The 21174-nt window shown below is 54.0% G+C and overlaps 1 protein-coding gene and 1 long non-coding RNA gene across 2 annotated transcripts; both read left to right on the forward strand.

Annotated features, from left to right (window-relative positions):
* The first annotated feature begins 2387 nt into the window (after positions 1-2387).
* On the forward strand, positions 2388-21084 carry SELENON (selenoprotein N). Its single transcript, XM_040587769.1, has 12 exons — positions 2388-2531; positions 7497-7614; positions 8427-8557; positions 9053-9265; positions 10111-10235; positions 10988-11125; positions 12776-12857; positions 13853-14041; positions 15129-15234; positions 16094-16206; positions 16909-17010; positions 18193-21084. Exons 1-12 carry the CDS (start codon positions 2424-2426, stop codon positions 18361-18363), a joined length of 1596 nt encoding a protein of 531 aa, XP_040443703.1. The 5' UTR covers positions 2388-2423; the 3' UTR covers positions 18364-21084.
* LOC121085352 lies at positions 2813-6171 on the forward strand. The gene is made up of 2 exons (XR_005827030.1): positions 2813-4419; positions 5689-6171. It is a non-coding gene; the product is annotated as an uncharacterized LOC121085352 (long non-coding RNA).
* Positions 21085-21174: the final 90 nt, after the last annotated feature.

Below are 21174 nucleotides of genomic sequence, written 5' to 3' on the forward strand. Positions count from 1 at the left end.
CTGGTTCCTTACTGTTTTCCAGAGGATTAATGTTTTCGGGCCTCAGTCTGGTCAGGACTCGCTTCCTCAGCAGGGGTGGGGGGGTCTGTTTCCAGGTGCTTTCTCCATTTGTGCATGGAGCTCAGATTTTAACGCCGCCTTCCATCACGCCACGCTCGCTCTGACCGTGAAAGTGGCCAGGGTTTCAGGCTGTGGGAGTGGGGCACCCGCTCGTACAAAGACAGCGTTTCTCTGCTCTCGCAACGCGCTGCCCTGGAATGTGGAGTTACTGCGTGTACTCCAACATATGGAAAATACATCCCTCCACTGCAAAAAAGGTCACTCCCAAGTTTTTCAGCCCTGTTACCAATTTCTCACTAGTTTTCTTATTTTCAGTTGGACTTTCTCCCTGCTGGCAAAGGGGAAATCTGGGGTAGTTTTTTGTGCTGGGTGATTTTTTTTGGTGGAAAGCTTCCTTGTTCTTTCTGTCAGAAGAATTTCCTTTGATACAGGTGTGCCTGGATGGGCCACACAGCAGATGTCTGGATATTTAAAATTCTTCCTGAATGCTGTAATCTGTAATCTCAAGAACTAGCAGTGCAGAGCCCGGAGTTATTACTGTTGTTCTCTTTTGAGGAGGATTCATTCCCACCAAATGCCCTGAATTATTTCACCTTTTGTCTTCCATTCTTTTTCCTATCGAATAATCCGTCTGTTTGTCATCGTTATATGGTTGCTGATGACACTGGAAATGGTTCAGATGTAAAACGAGCCCCTCTGCTGCTTGTCTAAATGGTATCATCTCGGCTCTGCCAGCCACCCTGTTAGGGCTCCTTCTCCATCTAAGTGTCTGCAGGCTTTGTCATCTCCTATCACCTCTTGCTCTTGCTCGTTTCGCAGCCACCCAGGTACATTTATCCTGTTTCAAAGCTATCTCATCCTGTTACATTGTGTGCTCTGAAGGTACTTGCTGGGTTACGTGAGCTAAGCAACAGCTCTCTCCACACCTCACTGCCCAACCTAATGAGTCTGGGAAGTTTTAAAGCGAATCTGCTTAAAAGTGCTTGAGCGCTTAACTCATTCATACCTGTCTCTGCTCCCAGGCATTATTTCAGTGCTCTGTTAATTCTGTTCCTCCCATCTCCTCCCCATGGCCCAAGCACTGTTTCTGTGATGGATGGGGGCGTTGAGAGCAAAGAGCAGCGGCAGTTCCATGAGTGTTTTCTTCTATGGCAGCGCTGCAGAAGGAACCTTCTCCTTCCCTCCCTTGGCCGTGCCCGTAACAGCACTGCTCTGAGTCACAAGTAACCTAGCGTTCGTCCTGGTGCTGGGCTCCCCAGTCTGGGCCGCTGTGTTGGTCGAGCTTTGCAAGAGGGACATCAAGGGCTGTGTGGGGGTCTGGGCAGAGTGCGGTGCCCGAATCCCGAGGAAGGCTGTGCCTCCTCCTCACCGCTGATGGAAACTCCGCACGCTCCGGGCTGCTGGGCGCAGGATCCCCGGCCTCATCCCCCGGCCTTGATGCAGCTGCCACCGCTCTCTTAATGGCTTGGCCATGCTCTCCTCCTCTCCAGCTAAAACGCTCTTTAAACCTAAAACAAAAATGATTAGGCAGGCTTAGGAAACAGCAAAAGCTTCAAAGGATTAAATGCTAACGCTTCCTGCTACCCTTGGAGAGATCAAACGTTCTGTGCTGTTAGCCCTGCAGCAGCAGCAAACGGCACTAAATCTTCCCCAGCAATCAGGGGATTTCGGTGGCGGAGCAAGATTGCATGTAACGAGGAGCAGGAGACTGATTTATGAGGAAAGATTAAAATTACTAAATATATATCTCTTGGCCAAGCCAGTGCGAAGAAGCAACGTGACAACCACGGTGCGCGGCAGAACCTGAAGGGCACAAAGAACGCGGGGAAGGTGGGGGTGTCGTCAGGGATGGCAGGAATGACTGAAAATGTGGGATGAGGGTGGCAAGGACAGAAAGTTTGGGACGAGGCGGTGGGATGATGAGGCGGTGGCGGGAGGCGGGGGCTGGGTGATGCTGCAGGTCAGCCCCATGGCTGCTCCCCCCCCCCCCCGTTGCCACCCTGCAGCCCCCCGGGGGCACCCACTGCTTCCATTATCGGGGGGGGCGGGGGTGGGGTGGGGTGTAAAAAATATCCGTTCTGTCGAGCTGGAGCCGAGGGGCAGAGCGGGAGCGGCTCGCTGGGGGCCGTGCTGCGCTCGGGCCGGCGGCGGGGGCCCGGGGGACGCCCCCACACACACACCGAGAGTTTAAAGCAAACCCAGCGCGACGCCGGGGGGACCCCTCAGCCAGAGGCCCCGCGGCCGCTGTTCGGCCCCGGGGCGGTCCCGGCCTGGCCCCGGCCCCCCCCGCGCCGGGCGCTGCCCGCCTGACGCCTCCCCCGGCCGGCGCGGCCATGGCGGCACGGCGGCGGCGCTGAGCGGCCATGGCGGGTCCCGGCGCGGCCCCCCCGCGCCTGGCGCTGGCCCTCGCCGCTCTGGCAGCGCTGGTCGCCGTCAAGTACTACCGGGACGCGGAGGCGGCGCGGCAGCAGGTAGCGGGGGGCGCGGGGGGGCCGGGCCGCGCTGCCCTCACGGCGGGAGGAGGCGGCGGGAAATGGCGGGCGGTGGCGCCGCCGCGGGGCTCGGCGCGGGGGGCGGCCGGGGGCTGAGGGGGCGGCGGGGCTGGCCGAGGCCGCCGCCGGGCTGAGAAGGGCACCAGGCGCTGGTAGCCACCGGGGCTGAGGTGGCTGCTGGGGCTGAGGTGGCCACCCCCAGCTTGAGAAGGGCACCAGGCACTGGTAGCCACCGAAGTGACTGCCAGGCATGAGTGGCCACCGGGGCTGAGGTGCCCAGGCTGAGGTGACCCCCGGGCAGCAGTGGCCGTGGCGGTTCAGGTGGCCACCCCAGAGCTAAGGAGGGCACCAGGCGCTGGTAGCTAGCAGGGCTGGGGTGGCTACCAGGGTTAAGGTGGCCCTGGCCAGGCTGAAGTTAGCACCAGGCAGCAGTGGCTGTGGGGGTTGAGGTGGCCACCCCTGGACTACGGAGGCACCAGGTACTGGTGGCCACCAGGGTTGAGGTGCCCAGGCTGAGGTGACCACCAGGCAGCAGTGGCCATGGCGGTTGGGTTGGCCACCCCCAAGCTAAGGAAGGCACCAGGCCTTGGTAGCTAGTGGGGTTGAGGTGGCTACCGAGGTTCAGGTGGGCTGAGGTTAGCAGCAGGCAGCAGTAGCCGTGGGGGTTGAGGTGGCTACCAGGGCTGAGGTGGCTGCCTGGCATAGGTGGCCACCAGACACCGCTAAGGAGGGCGCCAGGCACTGGTAGCCACCAGGGCTGAGGTGGCACTGGGGTTGAGGTGGCCATGGCCAAGCTGAGGTTAGCACCAGGCAGCAGCGGCCATTGGGGTTGAGGTGAGTGCTTGGCATCAGTGGCCACCAGAGTTGGGGTGGCCACTGGGACTAAGGTGGCTGTGACCAGGCTGAAGTGACCACCAGGCATTGGTGGCCCCAGGGGTTGAGGAGGCCACTGGGGTCGAAGTGACTGCCAGGCATGAGTGGCCACTGGGAGTGAGGTGACCATGGGGACTGAAATACTGCTGCTGGGCCGAGGTGACTGCCATGCATCAGTGGCTCCTGGGTTGAGGTGGCCATCACCAGACTGAGGTGGCCACGGGGCCTTGGTGGCTGCAGTCTTCAGGTGGCTGCCAGGGCAGAGGTGGCCGCCGCCGGGCTGTGAAGCCATGGCAGCCACTGCTCAGCTGTGAGGACAAACAGGTCTCAGCAGCTGCGGACCCTGAGGTGGCCACCACCGAAATGTGGTGACCATTGAGCCACACCAGTGGCTATGGGCTTGAGGTGGCCATGGCCAGGCTGAGGTTTTACAGAGCTGTGGTGGGGCCACTGGGCTTGAGGTGGCCACAGGGATAGTGGTGGCCACACCAGGCTGAAACAACCAGGGAGCCGTGGCAACCACCAGGCACCAGCAGTAGCCACGCCTGTGGGGCTAACTGCCCCTGCCAGGAGAACGAGGAGTGGGAGCGCCAGCCCCCAGCCCCGCTCTTGGCGTGACGCCTGGTGCCTCCGCTTGACGTGGCCTCTGGAGGTCTTTCCTTCCTGCTTTATTCCCTGGAAAAAAGACCCAAAACTCCGATGTTTGGGGGGGGTTATCCCACTACAAGTGCAGGCCTGGCGTGCCCTGCCTGCGGAGGCAGCAGAAGAACGGAGGACGTGAGCAGAAAAATGGGAAGGGTTTTTTTTTTTTTTAGGGTTTTTGTGTTGTGTTTTTTGGTTTTTTTTTTTTTCAAATTAGTCTGGTTGACATTGTTTTGGACTGTAATCCGTATAATTGGGGTGGCTGCTGCATGCTTTGGAGTAAGGCTGCCGTGTTAACGATCGTACTCCCTTGGCTCTTCGCTGCGGCGTGCATCCTTGAACATCTACAAAGGTTTGCAGGGAGGAGCAGGCTTCATGTTCTTGGTATTTCCGTAGTAAAAAGAAAAATATTTTTTAAGGATGCCTCTTTTCTTTGGCTCTTCTTGCATTGCAAAAAGGGAAAAATGCCTCAAATCAGTTAATTAGAAGAATTTTTCTGACAGGGGAAGGCAGGGTGAGGGCGGTCCTTCAGAGGCTGGCCGGGAGGACCCCAGCCCTGCCACATCTTCTGGAGGTTTTGGTTTTTCTAGGACAGGCAGTGGCTTGGTACTGCTGGAGAGGAGAACAAAATGTGAACAGCCCCAGGTTTTTATTTTTCCTTCCTCTTGCTTAAAACATATGTTTTGTCTCTTTCTATGGAAATGTTTGTTTAGCTAAACAACCCACAGGCAGGTGGGAGAAGAAAACTCTTTGTCAAAACCACAACTCTCTACAAACCACAACTCTCTACAAAAAGGCTGAGAACTCTCCGTCTTACTCCTCTGCCACAAACAGGGAAACTTTTTATTTCTTGCAATCCTGGATTAGAAAGAAAAAAAGGAATAAACCACAAGCTCTGCAGAGCTTTCTTTAATGTGCATGTTACCGGAAAGCAAAAGGCCAAGCCCTGACATCTCTCTCCCCTTTTAAACATCGTTTTTGTCATCCCTTTTGGCAGCAGGACTGCGTGCTCTGCGGAGGTCCTTGTCCCTCCGTGGCTGGGGTCCTGTCTCTGGCTGGGTGGGTGCTCCCGGCGGTCCCAGCGCAGGTGAGGCTGCGGAGGGTTTGGTGCGATGTCGCCGCAGAGCTGCCGTGCTTCTGGAGTGTAGAAATGAACGTTTCCGAAGGGAAGGATCTGTCTCACAGGGCTGCGCAGATCCGATGCGCTGCCCGGAGCGTGCTGCTGCCGGAGCCGTGGCTGCTGTACATGCACGTACGGTGCCTGACCGCAAACCTACCTAGCACTGGCCGGTTGCAGTTGTAGGAATAATTATCTGCTGGTTTTGCAGCTGACGGGTTTTTATTGCTTAACCTCTGTGAAGGGGCAGGCTGAGGGGACGGCAGCCTGCTTCCAGTTCATCTGCAGATTGATTTTTGGATGCTGCCATCCAGCGCCAGGCACCTCCGTTCCCCACTGTCTTAGATGCAGTCAGTTTTTCTTCTGTACGTGTGGGGTGTAAATGGTTTTCTTTCTGCCTTCGGCCCTGTTAAGTAAATGTTTATGACTTTTTCCTAATACTCCAGCAGCAGGCAGTCTCACCAACTAAAAACTTTGTTGCTCATTTGCCTCGTGTCCCTTGAGGTCTGTGCCTGTGAAGTGCAAAAAGAAAGAAGAGAAACTCTAAAAGATTCATCAGCAGGGAATTGCTGTGGAGAGGACTAGGAAATGGACCGTCCCTTCAAAGCTCAGTACGCATCCAGGACAGCCTCCTCTGCGGAGGAAGAAGCCACCGTGCGCTCCCTGCACGCTTCCCAGCGCCACGAGCCGGCTCCCAGACAGTGAGCGATCACGCAGGCCCGTGCGAGGTTAATGCATTACGTGCCGTGCACAGGCAAGAGCGAGAGCCCAGAGGGTGCTGAAGCCTGGCCCGAGGCTTACGTGCCATGACCTGGCTGCCAGCAAAGAGGGCAGTTGCTCAGGAAAATGTTGTTATCTGTTTAGCAGGGCCAAGGATGTGCATCGCCATCCCTTTGTGGAACAAAGACACCGTTTTGGCCCCAGGAATGTGGACAGTCCAGAGCGGATTGTCCCTGCGCATAAATAAAAAACCATCTTGTTCCTTCATTCCTTTTTTTTTCAGCTCTGTAGTTCCTGCACGCTCCCCTCCTCGCCTTCCCTCAGCCATGTCTGCATCCACATCTCTGGTTTTTATTCCAGGGTCTTTATTTCTGTCTGTCTCAGTCCTGAAACTACCCTGGAAGGCTCTTAAGTGCTTTTGTTGCTGCAGTTGACGGGAGCAAAGCCTTCCAGGCTGCATTAGTGCTGCTTCAGGCTGGCAGGCAACAGATGGAAAATAAACTAGTTCAGGAGCTCTGGGGATGGTAGTGGTGCTGCAGGCAATAGAGAATAAACACGGTTAAACAGCAGAATACAGAGTATTTATCCGTGCAGCTTTAGGCTTTTACAGGGGTGGCGGGGGAAGCTGCCCCAAGTGACGGGTCACGGGGGATGTGCTGCAGGCTGGCTGGCACTGCTGTGGCTTGTCTGACTTGCTGTATGTCTCTCTCTTATGTCTCTCTCTTCCTCTCACACCGACGCGGAGCTCTCTTGTTCTGCCTGCGAGTTGTCCCTTTCCCCTCAGTGCTGAGTGCTGTGGGGTGGAAGTGACTAGAAGCATCTGGAGCCTTTCTGGGGCTGCTCGGAGGAAGACATTGCGTTTCAGTAGAGTTTTCCACTGGATGGTCTCTCTGTGGGCTTTGCAGAGGGAGAAGCTGAGGCACAGGGTGGCTGGGATCTTGCAGAAGTTTCTGGAGAGGTCCGTGGGATTTGTGGCTCCCCGGTGTATGGCCGAATGAGCAGGCAGCACTCCCTGCAGAGCAAGGGGCCGAAATGCTCCGTCCAGCCCTAGGGCTGGAGACTTGGAGGGGAGCCGGACTGGAGCAGGGCAGTTGCGTGCAGTAATGCTGGTGTGGATCTCGGCACCGGTGTAAGTTAAGTTGTTTTCTGCAGAGTTACAAGGGCTCAGTTCATTTGCTTTGTGGTTTTGTAATGTAGATAGTCATGTATTTGACTGCCTTTGTTTCACTGGCATCAGTTAATTACAGAAATCACAAACTCCAGGTGCTCTGATTATCTGCTGGTTTAGGACTAACTATCTGGAAAAAGTTGGAAATTTTTCTGACACAAGACTTTGAGGCTGACTCTGAGCAAATGATTCAGTTTGAATCACTCAGCCAGATGTAGTTTTAATATGCTCGTGCCAACAGTTCCTGGACACCGATCCCTATTGTAAATAGCACAAAATCCTGCCAAGGGGTGTTAATCTTTCGATTTGATGGCTGTTTGTGTGCTGGAGAGAATGCAAATCAGCTCTGGAGCTCAGAGGGGCCAGAGTGAATTTCTGCAAGAGGTCGGAATGAAATCTCACTTGCCTCTTTTTCCCAAACCAGGAGCTGGCACTGAAGTCTTTGGGAAATGAGGGGCTGTTTCTCTTTTCTTCTCTGGACACAAACAATGATCTGTACCTCAGTCCAGAAGAGTTCAAGCCGATAGCTGAGAAGCTGACAGGTTGGTATCCGTCTGCCTTGCAGAGCTCTCTGCACAGACCCAGCAAAAGCCAAAAATAATGCACTCAGCAGCTTTTATTTGTGTCTTTTTTTTTTTTTTTTTCCTGGGTGCTGTTTTGGGTCTTACATGAAGAGAGGCTGCTAAGCTTTACATGTTTTTGAAAAGGCTTAAGCACTAACATCACTTCCACGAAGTAGAGTTTTTACAAGGTGGAAGATCCCGTTGCTGGCCTAGCAAAGTACATAAGTGACTTTGTCTGGAGCTTAAAGGGGATTTGGGATGGGTGAATGCAACAAATACAGCTCAGCCCAGGCTGGGCCAAAACTATTAGTAAGTTGCAGCGTTCCATTCATACGTTCCTCCAGCTGTAGCAGCCTCTCTCAGACAGCAATTGTGTGAGATCATGTTTGGAGACTGCATCAGCGTGTAGCAAATGTCTCTTGGTGGTGCCAAGCAGGGAGAAGTGTGGTGATAATAATTTACAGGAGAGCTTACAGTACAGTCGAAATACAGACAGTCGTTTGCTGGTGCTGTGGTGAATTGGCTAAAGCAGGGGTTCGGATCCCTCCTGGGTGAAATGGGACGGCTTGACTGAGCTGTGGGTTTGAGAGAGTCTAAAAGGAGGTAAAAGGAGGGCTCCCCTTCGACTCCTGCAGCTGAAGCAAGTCTCTGGGGTGGGGCTGAGAGCAGAGGGACAGCTGGGAAACTCCCAGTGCTCCTGGATTTGCCAGGATAAATGTGTAATTACTTCGTAATTGCTTAAAAGGGGAGGGAGGGGAAGCAGCTGCTTAAACGCCTGTCTCTTTGTCTAGGGGTTGCTCCCGTCTCAGATTTTGAAGAGGAGGAGATGCCTGATCCAGGCGGGGAGACGTTGTCCCTTGTGGCTAAATTCCAGCCTCTGGTCATGGAAACAATGACGAAGAGCAAAGATGGTTTCTTGGGAGTAGGTATCACACGGGATGTGTATGGCCAGAACTTGTGGTATAAGCACGTCCGATGGGCTGGTAACACCACCAGGAATAAGTGCTAGCGCATTGGGAGGGGGAGATGGTCTTGCTCAAGCCCGTGGGGTTTGCTCTGCCGAGTGAGCTCACCGCTTTCTACAGCGTTGCGTTGTTTTCAGCGCACTCAGCAGCGCTGTGCCCCAATTAACGCGCCCTTCTGGGGAAGCGTGAAGCAGACGTTAGAGGTGGCTCTCCTGGAGCTAAGTCCGAAAGCGGTGCTGTTACGTGGCGTGTTCCCTTCTCTCCCATTTCCTATCACTCACATAACTGAAACTGGACAGAACTGTTTGTTTGGTGGTGGTTGGGGTTGTAGGAAGAATTTGAAACATGATTATTTTTCTTTTCCCCCCTTCTCCAAAGCCTACTTACATCCACGAGCACTACTGTGCATGTGAAGAGTACATCTAGGCTCTGACAGTGTCTTTTTTTCACAGATTTCTCATGTTGCTCTCTCTGGGCTGAGGAACTGGACTGCCCCAGCAACCCCTATGAGCGTGATGCTTGCCAGGCAGTTTAAAGCATTTCTTCCTCCAAAGAATAAACTGGATCTTGGGGACCCATGGTGGATAATTCCTAGTGAATTGAACATCTTCACTGGGTATCTTTCCAATAACAGATTTTACCCTCCGCCTCCCAAGGGCAAAGAGGTGAGATATGAAACTCAACTTCTATATACCTGAGAGGTGGTTTGTATAAATGTTCTGCCTTATGGCTCAGATGAATCACAGGAATCCCTAGAGGGACAAGGCTATTGCATTGTGTCTCCCCAGATTTTCTAAGGGAGCAAAAAGGCTGCAGCGTGCAGCCAGAAGCCTACACTGGAGGTAAAACTGAGAGCAAGCAAAAGCTCTGGGTGTCTGTCAGAGCCAGGTGAGGCTGACTTGAGTAGCTGCACCTTGCTTTGTTTCAGCGTTTGGGTTTTGAAGTGAGTCTCTCCCAGCCAGGGAGGGGAGGGGGTTGTTGGGGAAGCGGTTGTCTGAAGCGCTGCTGCGGGGTGTTTCATTGCACCCCTAACACAGGTGAGCGTTCCATTGACGAGTGAGACAACGTGCATACCCAGTTTGTAAAGCCAGGCCTGTACGGGGTGCTGCCCCGGGGTGCCGGGGTAGTGTCAGTGATCACACAGCTGATCTGCCTTCACAGCCTGGTGTGTTTATCGATTGCGTACCCGCTCTTTCAAAGTCTGAAGTAGTATTGATGGAGGCAGCCTTGTAGATCAGTTTACCACACTCAGGCATTCAACTGACTGGTATGATGGAAAGTTGCAAACAACGGGAATAGGATAAAAAGCCTAGAAGAAGGATTTATTTTTAAAAACAACCTCTCTTGGTTTTATCTCCTTGTTTTGTAATTAGGTAGATCTCTGAGCTAATTTTTAAGTCACAGCGGTTCCCTTGCGTTCCTGATCTGGTAGGGAGTTCCTTTGGAGCTGCAGCTGACCTGCAGTGGACGAACGGTTCTCATTTTTGCTCTCTTACAATCCTCTCTCTAGATCATAATCCACAGGCTTTTGAGCATGTTCCACCCGCGCCCCTTCGTAAAAACCCGCTTTGCTCCCCAGGGAGCTGTGGCCTGCATCCAAGCCATCAGCACCTTCTACTACACCATAGCATTCAGGTAAGGCCTGGGGACGGGGTGTTAGAGGAGGGTTTGGGGGCACTTCTGGATTTGATCCATATCTCAGGGGGGTGGGGAAGGCTGCTGTGAGCCCCTGGCAGAGTGCGCATGGCACTGCTTGTGCAGGCGTTTTGCCAAGCAAGACCAGATGTGTCCTGGCTGCAAGGGAAGCAGTACAGCTGGAGGCAGAGGGTGGTTCGCAGCCAGTTCTTGCCTGTGTGTGATGCTTTGCTGACACCCAAAGAGGACACCTGTGCTCCCAGTGTCACTGAGTCCCTGGTGAGGCAGGGACTGTCGCCCAGATGCAGGACAGCCAGCCGTTCTCCAGCACCCTTGGTTTGGAGTGATCCCTGGCTGAAAGAGGAGAGTCTAATTAGCAAGAAATTAGATTTTGGTTAATTGGGGGGGGTGGAGTGCCTTTTCAAGGGGGAAGAGTCTGGGGAATTGTTCTCTTGTTTTACTGGGAGTGTTACACACAGCTTTTATTTGCCTGATCAAGCTGGAAGGGAGGCTGAAGGGGTCTTAGTCTAAAAGGCATCGATACTGGAGATGATCCTGACCCAGGGGATCTGTTCCAGTCTTTTACTCTCTTCATTGTGTGACATGAAAAGCTTTTTAAACTGAACCTCTCTGCCCTGATTTAGCTTCATAATTTCTGGTGCCTGGAGATGACTTTTCCCTGCTGTCATCTGCAGTGCACGATCCATTCTCTCTTCCCAGCACTGCAGCTGATGGTTCCTTTCTCGTTTTAGGATCCACGCTGAGTTCCAGCTGAACGAGCCACCAGACTTCCCCTTCTGGTTTTCCCCAGGCCAGTTCACAGGTCACATCATCCTCTCCAAGGATTCTTCCCATGTCCGAGAGTTCAAGCTCTTTGTCCCTAACAACAGGTACAGCTGTTTCTCTCTCTTCCTGGGTGCTGAACAGACTTGAGGATTGTTATAAATGTGGCCCCCTGGAACCCAGGGTCTCTGGGATCCTGTCCTGTTCAGGACTGGGGGCTGCATGTGGCTGGTGGGCTCTTTTCAAATGAAGCTATGAGTACAGTGACAGCCCTGTCCCTTGCGGTCTGTGGGCATCCTGGCCCGTGCAGGGAAGGCAGATCTGCAGCCTGAGCTTTGGCCAGGCTAGTTCTACTGTTTGCTTGTCTGTTTGCCCCACGCATCCTTCTTTGTCAGCGGTCACCGTGGTCATCGTGTCCTCAGTTGTCTAGTTACATTTGCTCCCTAAACTGATTCTGATGCAATTTCTCAGGAATAGCTTTGTTTGTCAACAGGTCTGGGGGGCATCTGGCTTGGAAGAGGCAGGGAGGGACAAGAGCAGAGGAAGGACAGGGGAGGAGCAGGGCAGAGGTTTCTGGGGACATGGAGCATGGGCTTGGGGACAGTTATCCTTGCACAACCTGGCTGCAACTGGCACGTGCTTCAGCTGAGTGTCCAAGCCTGAGCTGTCCTGTGCCAAACCCCTTCAGAGGGAGGTACCTGCGGGCACGTGGGAAGACACACAGGGATGGGGAATTTAAGTTGTCCTGGTACCCTGGAGCCAGGCAGCAGCCTCTTTGCTAGCAGCACTGCTGCCAGCACCGTTCTGCTCGAGCTGTCCCAGCAGTCCCTGGCCAGGCAGGGACTCTTGCAGTTGTCAGATACCTGTTGCAAGCTGCAGAGGGTTCCTTGGGTGTCTGTGATGGATGAGCTCACGCTTTTCAGCCAAGTGCCTGGAAAATCTGAGTGAATTGAGCTCTGCAGTTGCCTGTAAAACTGGCAACTGCATCTCTACTAGTCGCTGAGGATCTCTGACCCATTTCAGGGCCTGATTCACTCACCAGTAACTGTCCCTGGGTACCTGGAGGATGGGGAGGGATGGGCAGGGTGGAAAGCAGCCCTTGGCAATCCCAGTGCCTGGCTTAAAGCACTGAAGTTCCGCAAAGCCTGATGCTTTTGCTTCAACATATTTTTCACTTGGTGTTTCACAGGTTAAGGTTTTGTGTGCATAGCTTCGCACTAGCTCATTCCTGCTCTCTGGCAAGCAGCTAGAAGCATTTCAGGGGAAAGAAGCTTCAAATCTCTTTGCCCATGACGGCTGGAGTGAAAATTCTATTATAAGATTACCCTGGCGACTCAATCCCTATGGCTCTGTCAGCACATTTGTTACAGCAAGCAGACACTTACGGCTCTGCCAGCAACTCCTTACAAAAGCCTTTGGCTTCCAAAAAAATGCTTTTAAAAGTTCAGCAGGATCAGAATGTGCAAGTGCTGAGAGGGAAGGGGGAGCAAAGATACCTCTGTCTTCCGTACTTCAACAGTGCTCAAAGGTGTGAGCGCATTTGCCTGAAGTGTTGAGTGGGTGCCTGGGCCCTGATCCAGCAGGGATCCAGTGTTGCTGGTCTTGTGCAGGGAACATGGTGATCTCCAAGGAGCCAGAGGCTCTGGGCTTCAGTGCTGACCCTGCAAGAGGAGCACTGGGTGTTCTTGTTTGTTTGGGGTGTCCCGTACACAGTTTTAGCCTTGGGTAACTCTGAACATACCGGGTTTGCCTTGCAGGTCTCTGAACGTGGATATGGAGTGGCTGTATGGAGCAAGTGAAAGCAGCAACATGGAAGTGGACATCGGTTACCTGCCTCAGGTGTGTAGTCACCCTCCATCCTCCATATGTGTGCAGCAGCTCAGCAAGGGTTTATGCTGCCATGGCCCTGAGCTCTATAACCTCAGTTATCCCCGTTCTTTAGAGCTTTGTCTTGAACACTTCAATATAACAGTATAATCATATAATCTCTGTTGATCTGCATATGTCCCCTGCAGCTGTGTGGCTCCCTAGTGCCAGTTCTTGTGACATTTTTTCTCCCCTCTGTGTAGGTTGAATCCTAAGCTCCTGGAATCATGTGACTTTTTCCATTTTTAAAAATTTGCCTGTCAGGCAGGGCAGGGGAGATTAGGAGCTGAACCCAGGCCCTGAGCCCAGAGGGTGTATGAACAACAGTGCTTCTGAATTTAGAAGCTGCGTGAGGTTATTACTCCTCTTATTTTGTGGTAATCCCAGCTCTTGGGATAGGAAACATAAGTCAGGATTTTGAATGCTTGAATTTAACGCTCCCATTTTCTCTTAAACTAGATCCATCTTTCTTTTTAATTGCCAAAAGTCGGGAAAAAAGATCTAAAAAATAATTTCAGATGTACCAGAACGCCAAACTACAGGGACACTCCTGAACGCCTTTCCCTGTTGCACCCTCTCGTGGCTAGCTGCGGGCTGCGTCAGGGCTGTGCTGCTGGCCTGAGCTAGAGCTTCAAACCAGCCCTGCAGGTCCCAGTGGTTTTAAGGATCTGGTGTCCCATAGCCAAAAGTTGCCACTGGGAAGGTGGGAACACAGCCAACAAGTCTGATGTGTTTCCAATCTAGTGAGCAGAGTCAGATAATAACTGCAGGAAATGAAGGTGCTGTCCTGGTGTTCCCCAAGAAAACACAGCTGCAAATGGTGAAGCGCAGCTCCAGGAGACAGTAGATCAAGCTGTATCTTCATTAGAAGCTGCACAGTCTTATTTTGCATCTTTATCCTGTCCTGGAGTACAGAAAAAGCAGGAGTGAGATGTCTGCAATGTCCAACTCAGCCTGTTCTCCCACAGATGGAGCTGGAATCAACAGGACCTTCAATCCCCTCTGTGATCCATGACGAGAACGGAAATGTGATTGACAGCAGGGATCCCTCAGGGGAGCCCATTCAGTTTGTGTTTGAAGAGATAACCTGGCAGCAGGAAATCCCCTGGGAAGAGGCAGCCCAGAAGCTGGAAGTGGCCATGTATCCATTTAAGAAGGTGAGGAAGGGACCGGGCTCTTCCTTGGCACATTTATTTAGGGCAGGTCATCTTCACTGAGATGTCCAGTCACCCCGAGGACCAGCAGAAAGCAGAGGCTGCCACCTGATCGGCATTCAGAACAGCACGAGCGGCTCCCAGCTCAGCGCGTGCCTCCCAGGCACTGCGTGTGTGGCTTGATGGTCTCCAGGTTCCAGCTGAGGGAGTACAGCATCTCTGAAGGGCCATTTGGGGTCACGCAGCAGCACGGGCAGGAAGCCTAGATGTCATGTGTCCCAGGCTTGCATTGTAAATGTCGGCTCATCCTTCCTTCCTCTTATCAGTAGCTGCCGATGCAATTTCTGAGTGAGGCAGGTAATCGCGCTGCTTACAAATGGTTTTCCTCTGGCATTACTTTTGCAACATTCAGCTACCTTTGGACCAAGCTTTCCTTATCAGCAGAAAACACACAATCTGCCGGTGCCTCTGCATCCTGCAGCGAGACACAAACTTATAGCACTGGGTGACCCAAACTATTTAACATGCCGGTAGCCTGTGGAGCAGATGGCTACTGCCTGTCACTGCTTCCTTGGCCGAGGGGACACGTTTCAATGGCTGCCTCCTTGTGCCTGAGCTTACGAATGTCCCTTTGAGCTGCCAAGATGTTAATAAAGTTCCCTTCATTTGAATGAGTGGAATGATCTCTGGCTGTGAGGGACCCCGCACGGGTTTTAGGCTGTTTCAGTGAGGTTTTGTAATAAATATCTCAAGGCCAGGTTTCCCAGGCTGCTGGGGTGTGTTTGCAGACAGCCTGCCTGCAGTTGTGCACATGCTTTCTGCAGTGTGTAAAGATGGGGCTCTGCAGGTGCTGGTAACAGCCCATGTGCTGTGAAGAGCTTGCTACAATCTCACCAGGAGATGAAGTTGTCCCTGGGGAGACCACCGCAGTTGTCATTTGCTTTAATCCTGCAGATTAAACTCTTCTCCTCCAGGTTAAACGCTGTGTGCATCACCTGTGGGATGTGGCAGGTCCGGTTCCCTCAGACCCTGCTTGTATTGGCAATGGGCTGTTCTGTGTCTGTTTTTCAAGCTGTCCCTCTGCCTGCAGGTCTCCTATCTTCCCTTCACACAAGCCTTTGAGAGAGCAAAAGCAGAGAAGAAGCTGGTGCACTCAATCCTGCTGTGGGGCGCCCTGGACGACCAGTCCTGCTGAGGTGAGGACACTCCCAGCATGGCTGGAGGAACGATGTGCCTCGTTCAGGCTCTGCGAAGAGCTGGAGGTCAGGGAGCTGGTCACGAGCCAGCAGTGAATGTTGTGTTACTTGTTTTGGCACCGAAGATGCTGAATAGAAAAGGGCTGGAAGTGGGGAATCACTGATCAGAGCTCAGGTCCCCAGTGGCAGGATCAGATCTATCCGAGACAAGCCCTAGACCAACTTGCTAATTCAAATGCCTTCACGGAGGTGGAGGTGTGGGTCTGCTCTTTCTCCTTTCTCTTCCCTCTCAGCCTGCTTGGGTAGTAGAGGCAGCACCTGCAGGGTGAAAGAGACAATGCTCTCTGCTTTGTCCCTGACACCTGCACAGGAGAAGCCAGAGCCAGATGCGGGCTCGGGTTTCCCCTGATGTGTAGCTGTTCCACCCCCCTTGCCTAAAAACTTGCATGTACATCGGGCAGGAGCGATGGGTGTGAGAGGGCAGGTGTCTGCAGTCCTGTCTGCCCTTAAAACTGCGGCATGGGTGGGCTCTGCTCAGCACAAACAGCAAGAGGCACTCGGGGTGGGTCTGCAGGGCCTGATCCTTCCCTGAATGCACCACACATCAGCCTCCATGCCAATCTGGTCCTGCTCCTTCTGTTGCCTCGCAAGCGGCTGGGGTCTGCTCTGCCAGCAGCACACAGAGGGAACAGTAAGCTGGGGAGAACTGCCAAAGAAGGAGAAAAAAAAGACAATGGCCAGGCTGGGGGGAGTCTGAACCAGCTGCCGCAGCACCGAGAACGGTGGCATCGCTGTGGCATCAAACATAGCAACAGTCAGCTCAGGAAACACAGCAAACCGCTGCCTGCCTCTCTTCCAGGTTCGGGGCGAACTCTCCGGGAGACGGTCCTGGAAAGTTCGCCCATCCTCGCTCTGCTGAACGAGAGCTTCATTAGCAGCTGGTCACTGGTGAAGGAGCTGGAAGAGCTGCAGGTGAGTGCTGCAGCTGCAGCTGCTGCCTTTGCATTCGGGGCTGGTGAACACAGACAGTGCTAGGCATGGGGGTGCCAGCAGGAGGGGGGAGCTCACACCCGTGCCAGTGGGGGATTTCGGTTCCAGGCACCCCGTGTCCTAGTGATTGCAGGGGCTAAGCAAACGCCAGATGGAGGCAGGCTAAGAAAATGGCACCATGACCCTCTTCGCTCTGTCACGTTGACAGTTTTAAAAGCTAAACCAGATGCTTCGCTGCGAGATAGCTCTGCCCAAGGCCATTTGTGCCATCAGCAGGCTGACCTCTCTGTAACCCAGGGAGCAACCAAATACTCTCTGAACTCTGAGTCTCCTGATGGCACCTGTCCCTACGTAGGAGCCTGCCTCTGGGGTCAGTCACAGAGCCAGAGGCTCTGGGAAAAGGGATCAGACTGTTGGTGTGCCTGGGAACTGCCAGTCATGGGGTGATTTTATTGTTTGGGGGGAAAAATCTAGAGCTGAAAAGTGAGAGGGAGCCTGACTGAAAGAGAATAGTAAAGGGAATAGTAAAGCAGATTGTGAGAATGCAACCAGTGGTGGGAATGGTGGGAACCATGCTGCAGAGCAGCTCTTTGGTCCCTCCCTTCCTCCTGTGTTCAGTGCACTCCTGCATTGTTCTGCTAGTTTTGGTGTGTGCAAACATGTTTCTTTGGGGTCTCCTGACAGACCAACAGAGAGAATGAGTTCTACAGCAAGCTGGCTGACCTGCACCTGGAGAAATACAACTTCCCCGTGGAGATGATCATCTGCCTCCCCAACGGCACGGTGGTACGTTTGTTGCCCCTTCAGCTGGGCTTGGCTCTTCCCATGGGAACGTGCTCTCTTCATGGTCATCTGCAGGCCCTGAAGGGAGTGTCTGCCCCCCCAGCCCTTTCCTGGCTCCTCTGGCCTTTGTGGGGCCTCACAGTGCCATGCTCTCAGGGATGCTGTGGTAGGCAGACAGCAGCTCTACCAGGAAATCTGAAATAAATGTGTTTTTATTCAGAGACAGAACAGCAGCAGCTCTGGGTGGGTGTGGGAGACAATCAGACCTGAAGGGAACATCTGCCTGCAATTCCCCGTTGTCCCTGAGTCAGTGACCTTTGGGAGGTGGCTGTAGCTTTTTTCCTGCACCCATGGTGCCTCGTGCTCACACTTTGGAGAAAATCTCCTTGTCAGCACCTTCTAGCACATTTATCTTTCTCCTGATTCCCCGAGTTTGTCACAGCAGATCAGCTATTGACAAGTCCACACGCTTCGGCTCCACCGTGCTCCCCAGCAGCCCCCCCACCTTGGATTTGAAGGACGACACCATTCCTGACACCTGACAGTGCGGCGCTCTGCTGCATGTCAGCGCCTGGGTGCTCTGTAGTGGAGGATCCTGCCAGGGCTAATCTGACTGTGGCCCACACTTGCCAGATATTGGCTAGTACCACAGGCAGTTGCTCCCTTGCTGGCTGTGTCGTGGCTCCCCTCCAGAGAGGCCGTGCCCTCAGCTGCCTGCGGGGTTGCTGTGGTCAGTGGCCACGTGTCCCCCTTCCCCCCACCCCCCCCCACCCCGCATGGGGCAGCGGGAAGCGCGGTGGCGTTTGGGTGCAGGGGCTGGTTGTGCAGCTCTGCTGGGCTGGGGGTGCCCCCCTGGCGCTCAGCGTGGTCGGGTTGCCGTCTCCCCAGCCCTCGCGCAGAGCTGGCCTTTACAGCTTCGTGATTGTTCCCAAATCGCCTTTATCTTCTTCTTAACCTGAGTGAGGGGTCGGCACTCCTGGGGGAAGAAACCGACCGCTGTCTTTCACACATATTTCTCCGAGTGTAAAGTGCAAACCTGAATCCTGAATGCTGAATCAGCTTTTGCAAAGTGTTAAAGATTCTTTAAAAATTATTACAGTTTTGTTACCTGTGTCCTGGCTAGAGGCCAGGGCAGTGGATGGGGAATTGTTCTGGCCCTTAAATCTCGTCTGTTTTCTTTTCTAGATTCACCATATCAATGCCAACTACTTCCTGGACATTACTTCTATGAAGCCTGAAGATGTTGAAAGTAGCATCTTTAGTTTCTCAACTAATTTTGAAGACCCTTCAACTGCAACTTACCTCCAGTTCCTGAAGGAAGGACTGCAAAGAGCAAAACCATACCTGCAGACCTAAAAACAAAGGCACCTGAATGCCCCACAGAGATGGCCAAAGACTTCAGAGATCTATTTTGATTACAGCAATTCCTCATCTTCATGCCAGATGTTGATGTTACGATGCAGACAGTCCCAGGACTGGGGCTTTGCTCTGGATGTCGGTTGCAAGTGATACCAGTTTACACAACCTGCCCTTCTGACTTCAGGCACATTTTTACAGGAGTGAAAATACTTGAATCTATAAACATTCCCGGTGCGTACGCCTTGGTTTGCCGCTCAGCCTCATGTTTTTCCAGCTCCTGTTCAGACTCTGTGGCCAAACTCGTTAACAGCTATGCCGAGCGTCACTCAGAAACCCCTGATCTCAAGGACTGGACTGTGTCGAATCACGGAGAACAGCATTGCCATTACGACCAAACACTCGTGGTGAGCGCCTGTGCCCTGTGGGTGAAGGCGCAGAATCCAGCACTGGTGGGAAGCTCCCTCCTGGTAGCTGGTGTCCTCCCCCGCACCACCTCGGTGTCCTCCTCCACCTGGGGGCTTGGATACCAGCTCTTCACAACTGTTAGTGACAGCAGTGGCAGCCAGCGCGCAATGGGACTGTAGCTGGTAACACGTAGGGATGAGCGGAGGAGGTTCGGAGTGGAGGCTTGGGCTCTGGCGTGGCTCAGGCTGTGTGAGGCGGTGCGAGAGCCTGCTCACTCAGTCAGGTTTCTGCATCTGAGGGAGATGCTGAGGCTGACAGGGTGAAACTAGGAATGGAAACCAGGGCGTTAGAGGGCTGGTGCAGCTCAGAGACGTCAGGTGTGGATTAACGGGGGTGGGGGGGGTGGGCCAGGATTAGAGGCCAGAGCCCCTGTTAGCTCCACCAGCGCAGCACGTGCGCTCCAAAGCTACAGGACACTAGTGCATGGTGCCCCTGCCCCATCAGCACAGGGCTGCTCACCCTGCTGGCTCTGAGCTTCTCCCAGTGCCTCCTCGGGGCTGGTGAAATGCTGTCCCTGTTTGCTTTGCACTCCCAAGTCACACTGAATGATGAACCATGACGGAGTTCCCTTCAGGAATGGGAGGTTCAGCAACGCCCCACCAGCATTAACTGGTTGAGAACTGAGTGGTTTTAAACACCAGCGGCACTAAAGAAATTTTCAGGAGCTATTTCCAGAGAAATTGTTCGGACAGAATGCCATTGTCCCTTATCTGGAACCACCCTGAGCAGTTGCTCCGACTCTGAACCAATGCCTGGCTACAGAGGGAGCATCATTAGGGGAAGGAAAGGTTAAATGAAACAGATTTTAGAGCCTATTCCTGTAGATAGGTGAGGAGACAAAGCATCTTTGGTAGATGGTTGCAAGCAGCCATCACTGCTGATGCTTTTTCTTTCCTCTAAAGCACAATTTTGTTGGACCAAATCAAACAGGGGTTAAAAGCCTTTTTTTTTTATTATTATTTTATTTTTTTATTGAGGGGGTATTTTCATTCCTGGGCTCCAGGACCTGGGAGGAACCTGGGGATGGTGATTACCCCGTCCCCACCCTGCCCCAGCCCTCCTGTCTGTATCCATGGCTGGAGACTCTGCATAGATAGACCTCTGGGCTGAACCAGTTTAGCTTCACTAATTGCTCTAGTGAGATTAATTACCCCTGGGATGTTTCTCAGTATTGGCTTTATAACTATGCATTAGCTCTGCACTGCTGTCGCACTCCGCGGGGCCTGCAGTAACGCCAGGCTGGGCTCTGGCAGCGCTCGCAGCTGTGGAAAGTGCCAAAGCCTCGGGCAGCGTCTGAGCCCCAGCTCCTGGTCTCTGGAGTGGAGGGCAGCAGGGCAGAGCGGTGTGTGCCCCACTCCTGGGGGGCAGGGCTGCGGTGCACACCTGCCCTTCTGACTTTTACACACCTTCATGTGAGGGATTTTTGCTGCCCCTTTCCAGAGACCCTCGGTCGGGGACTTTGGATTCTGAAGCAGTGGCTGTCAGTAGCGCTCGGGGAAAGAGTTCATTTCACTTGTTTTCCTCCCCACCAGTTTCGCTGCAGAAGGGGCTGGGGAGGGCAGTGCCTGAGCAGGCAGGGATTGCTTTTGGCTGTCAAGACTTGGAAAAACAGGGATAGTTGCAGTTCTGCAGGGCCAGGGAGGCCCGTCTGCCCTGTGCGGTGCCATGGGGCAGCATCACTCGCTTGAGCCTGCAGGTGCAGAGCTCCCTTGCAGACGGTGCCCACGGTGGTCCCACACACGGGTGGGGTCCACGCCTGAGCTCAGCCCACACGAAGCCTCCGGGATCCCCTCTGAGTACCTTGAGTTTCCCTCTTGTGAGCCACTGGGCTCCCACCGTGCTGCCCGGGCCACCTCTGGGCACTCTGGGGCTCTTTGAGCTGGGGGTGCCAGGGGCTGGTCTGACCAGTGGCAGAAGCATCGGGGGGACTCGACCCCACGTTAACTCATTAACTCCAAACCTGCCTAATTGCTGCGTGGCTGCCCACTCGCTGCTGCGGACAGAGCCGCTGCCCGAGGCCTTGCCGTGCCAAGCTTTCCGTCTCCTATTTGTAAACACTATTTCCCGGTAGGACTGTGGTGCCGGGGGAGGCGCTGCCCTCCCCCACCTCCCGGGCCTTGTGACGCGCCGGCCCGAAGCCCACGGCGGGTCGGAGCCGATGTTTGCCGGGGGGGGGGAGGGGGGGGTCCGTGCCGCGCGGGGGGCGGGGCCCGCGGGCCCCGGCTGTAGCTGCGCTCGTTAAACCCGTCCCACAACGCTCGGCCTCCTGCAGTCCTTGCCTCCGCTGGGGGGGGGGGGGGGGGGGGGGGGGGGGGGGGGGGGGGGGGGCGGCCGGGCCGCGGC

The sequence above is a fragment of the Falco naumanni genome, chromosome 3 (assembly GCF_017639655.2).
Source record: "Falco naumanni isolate bFalNau1 chromosome 3, bFalNau1.pat, whole genome shotgun sequence".
NCBI classification, from domain to species: Eukaryota; Metazoa; Chordata; class Aves; order Falconiformes; family Falconidae; genus Falco; species Falco naumanni.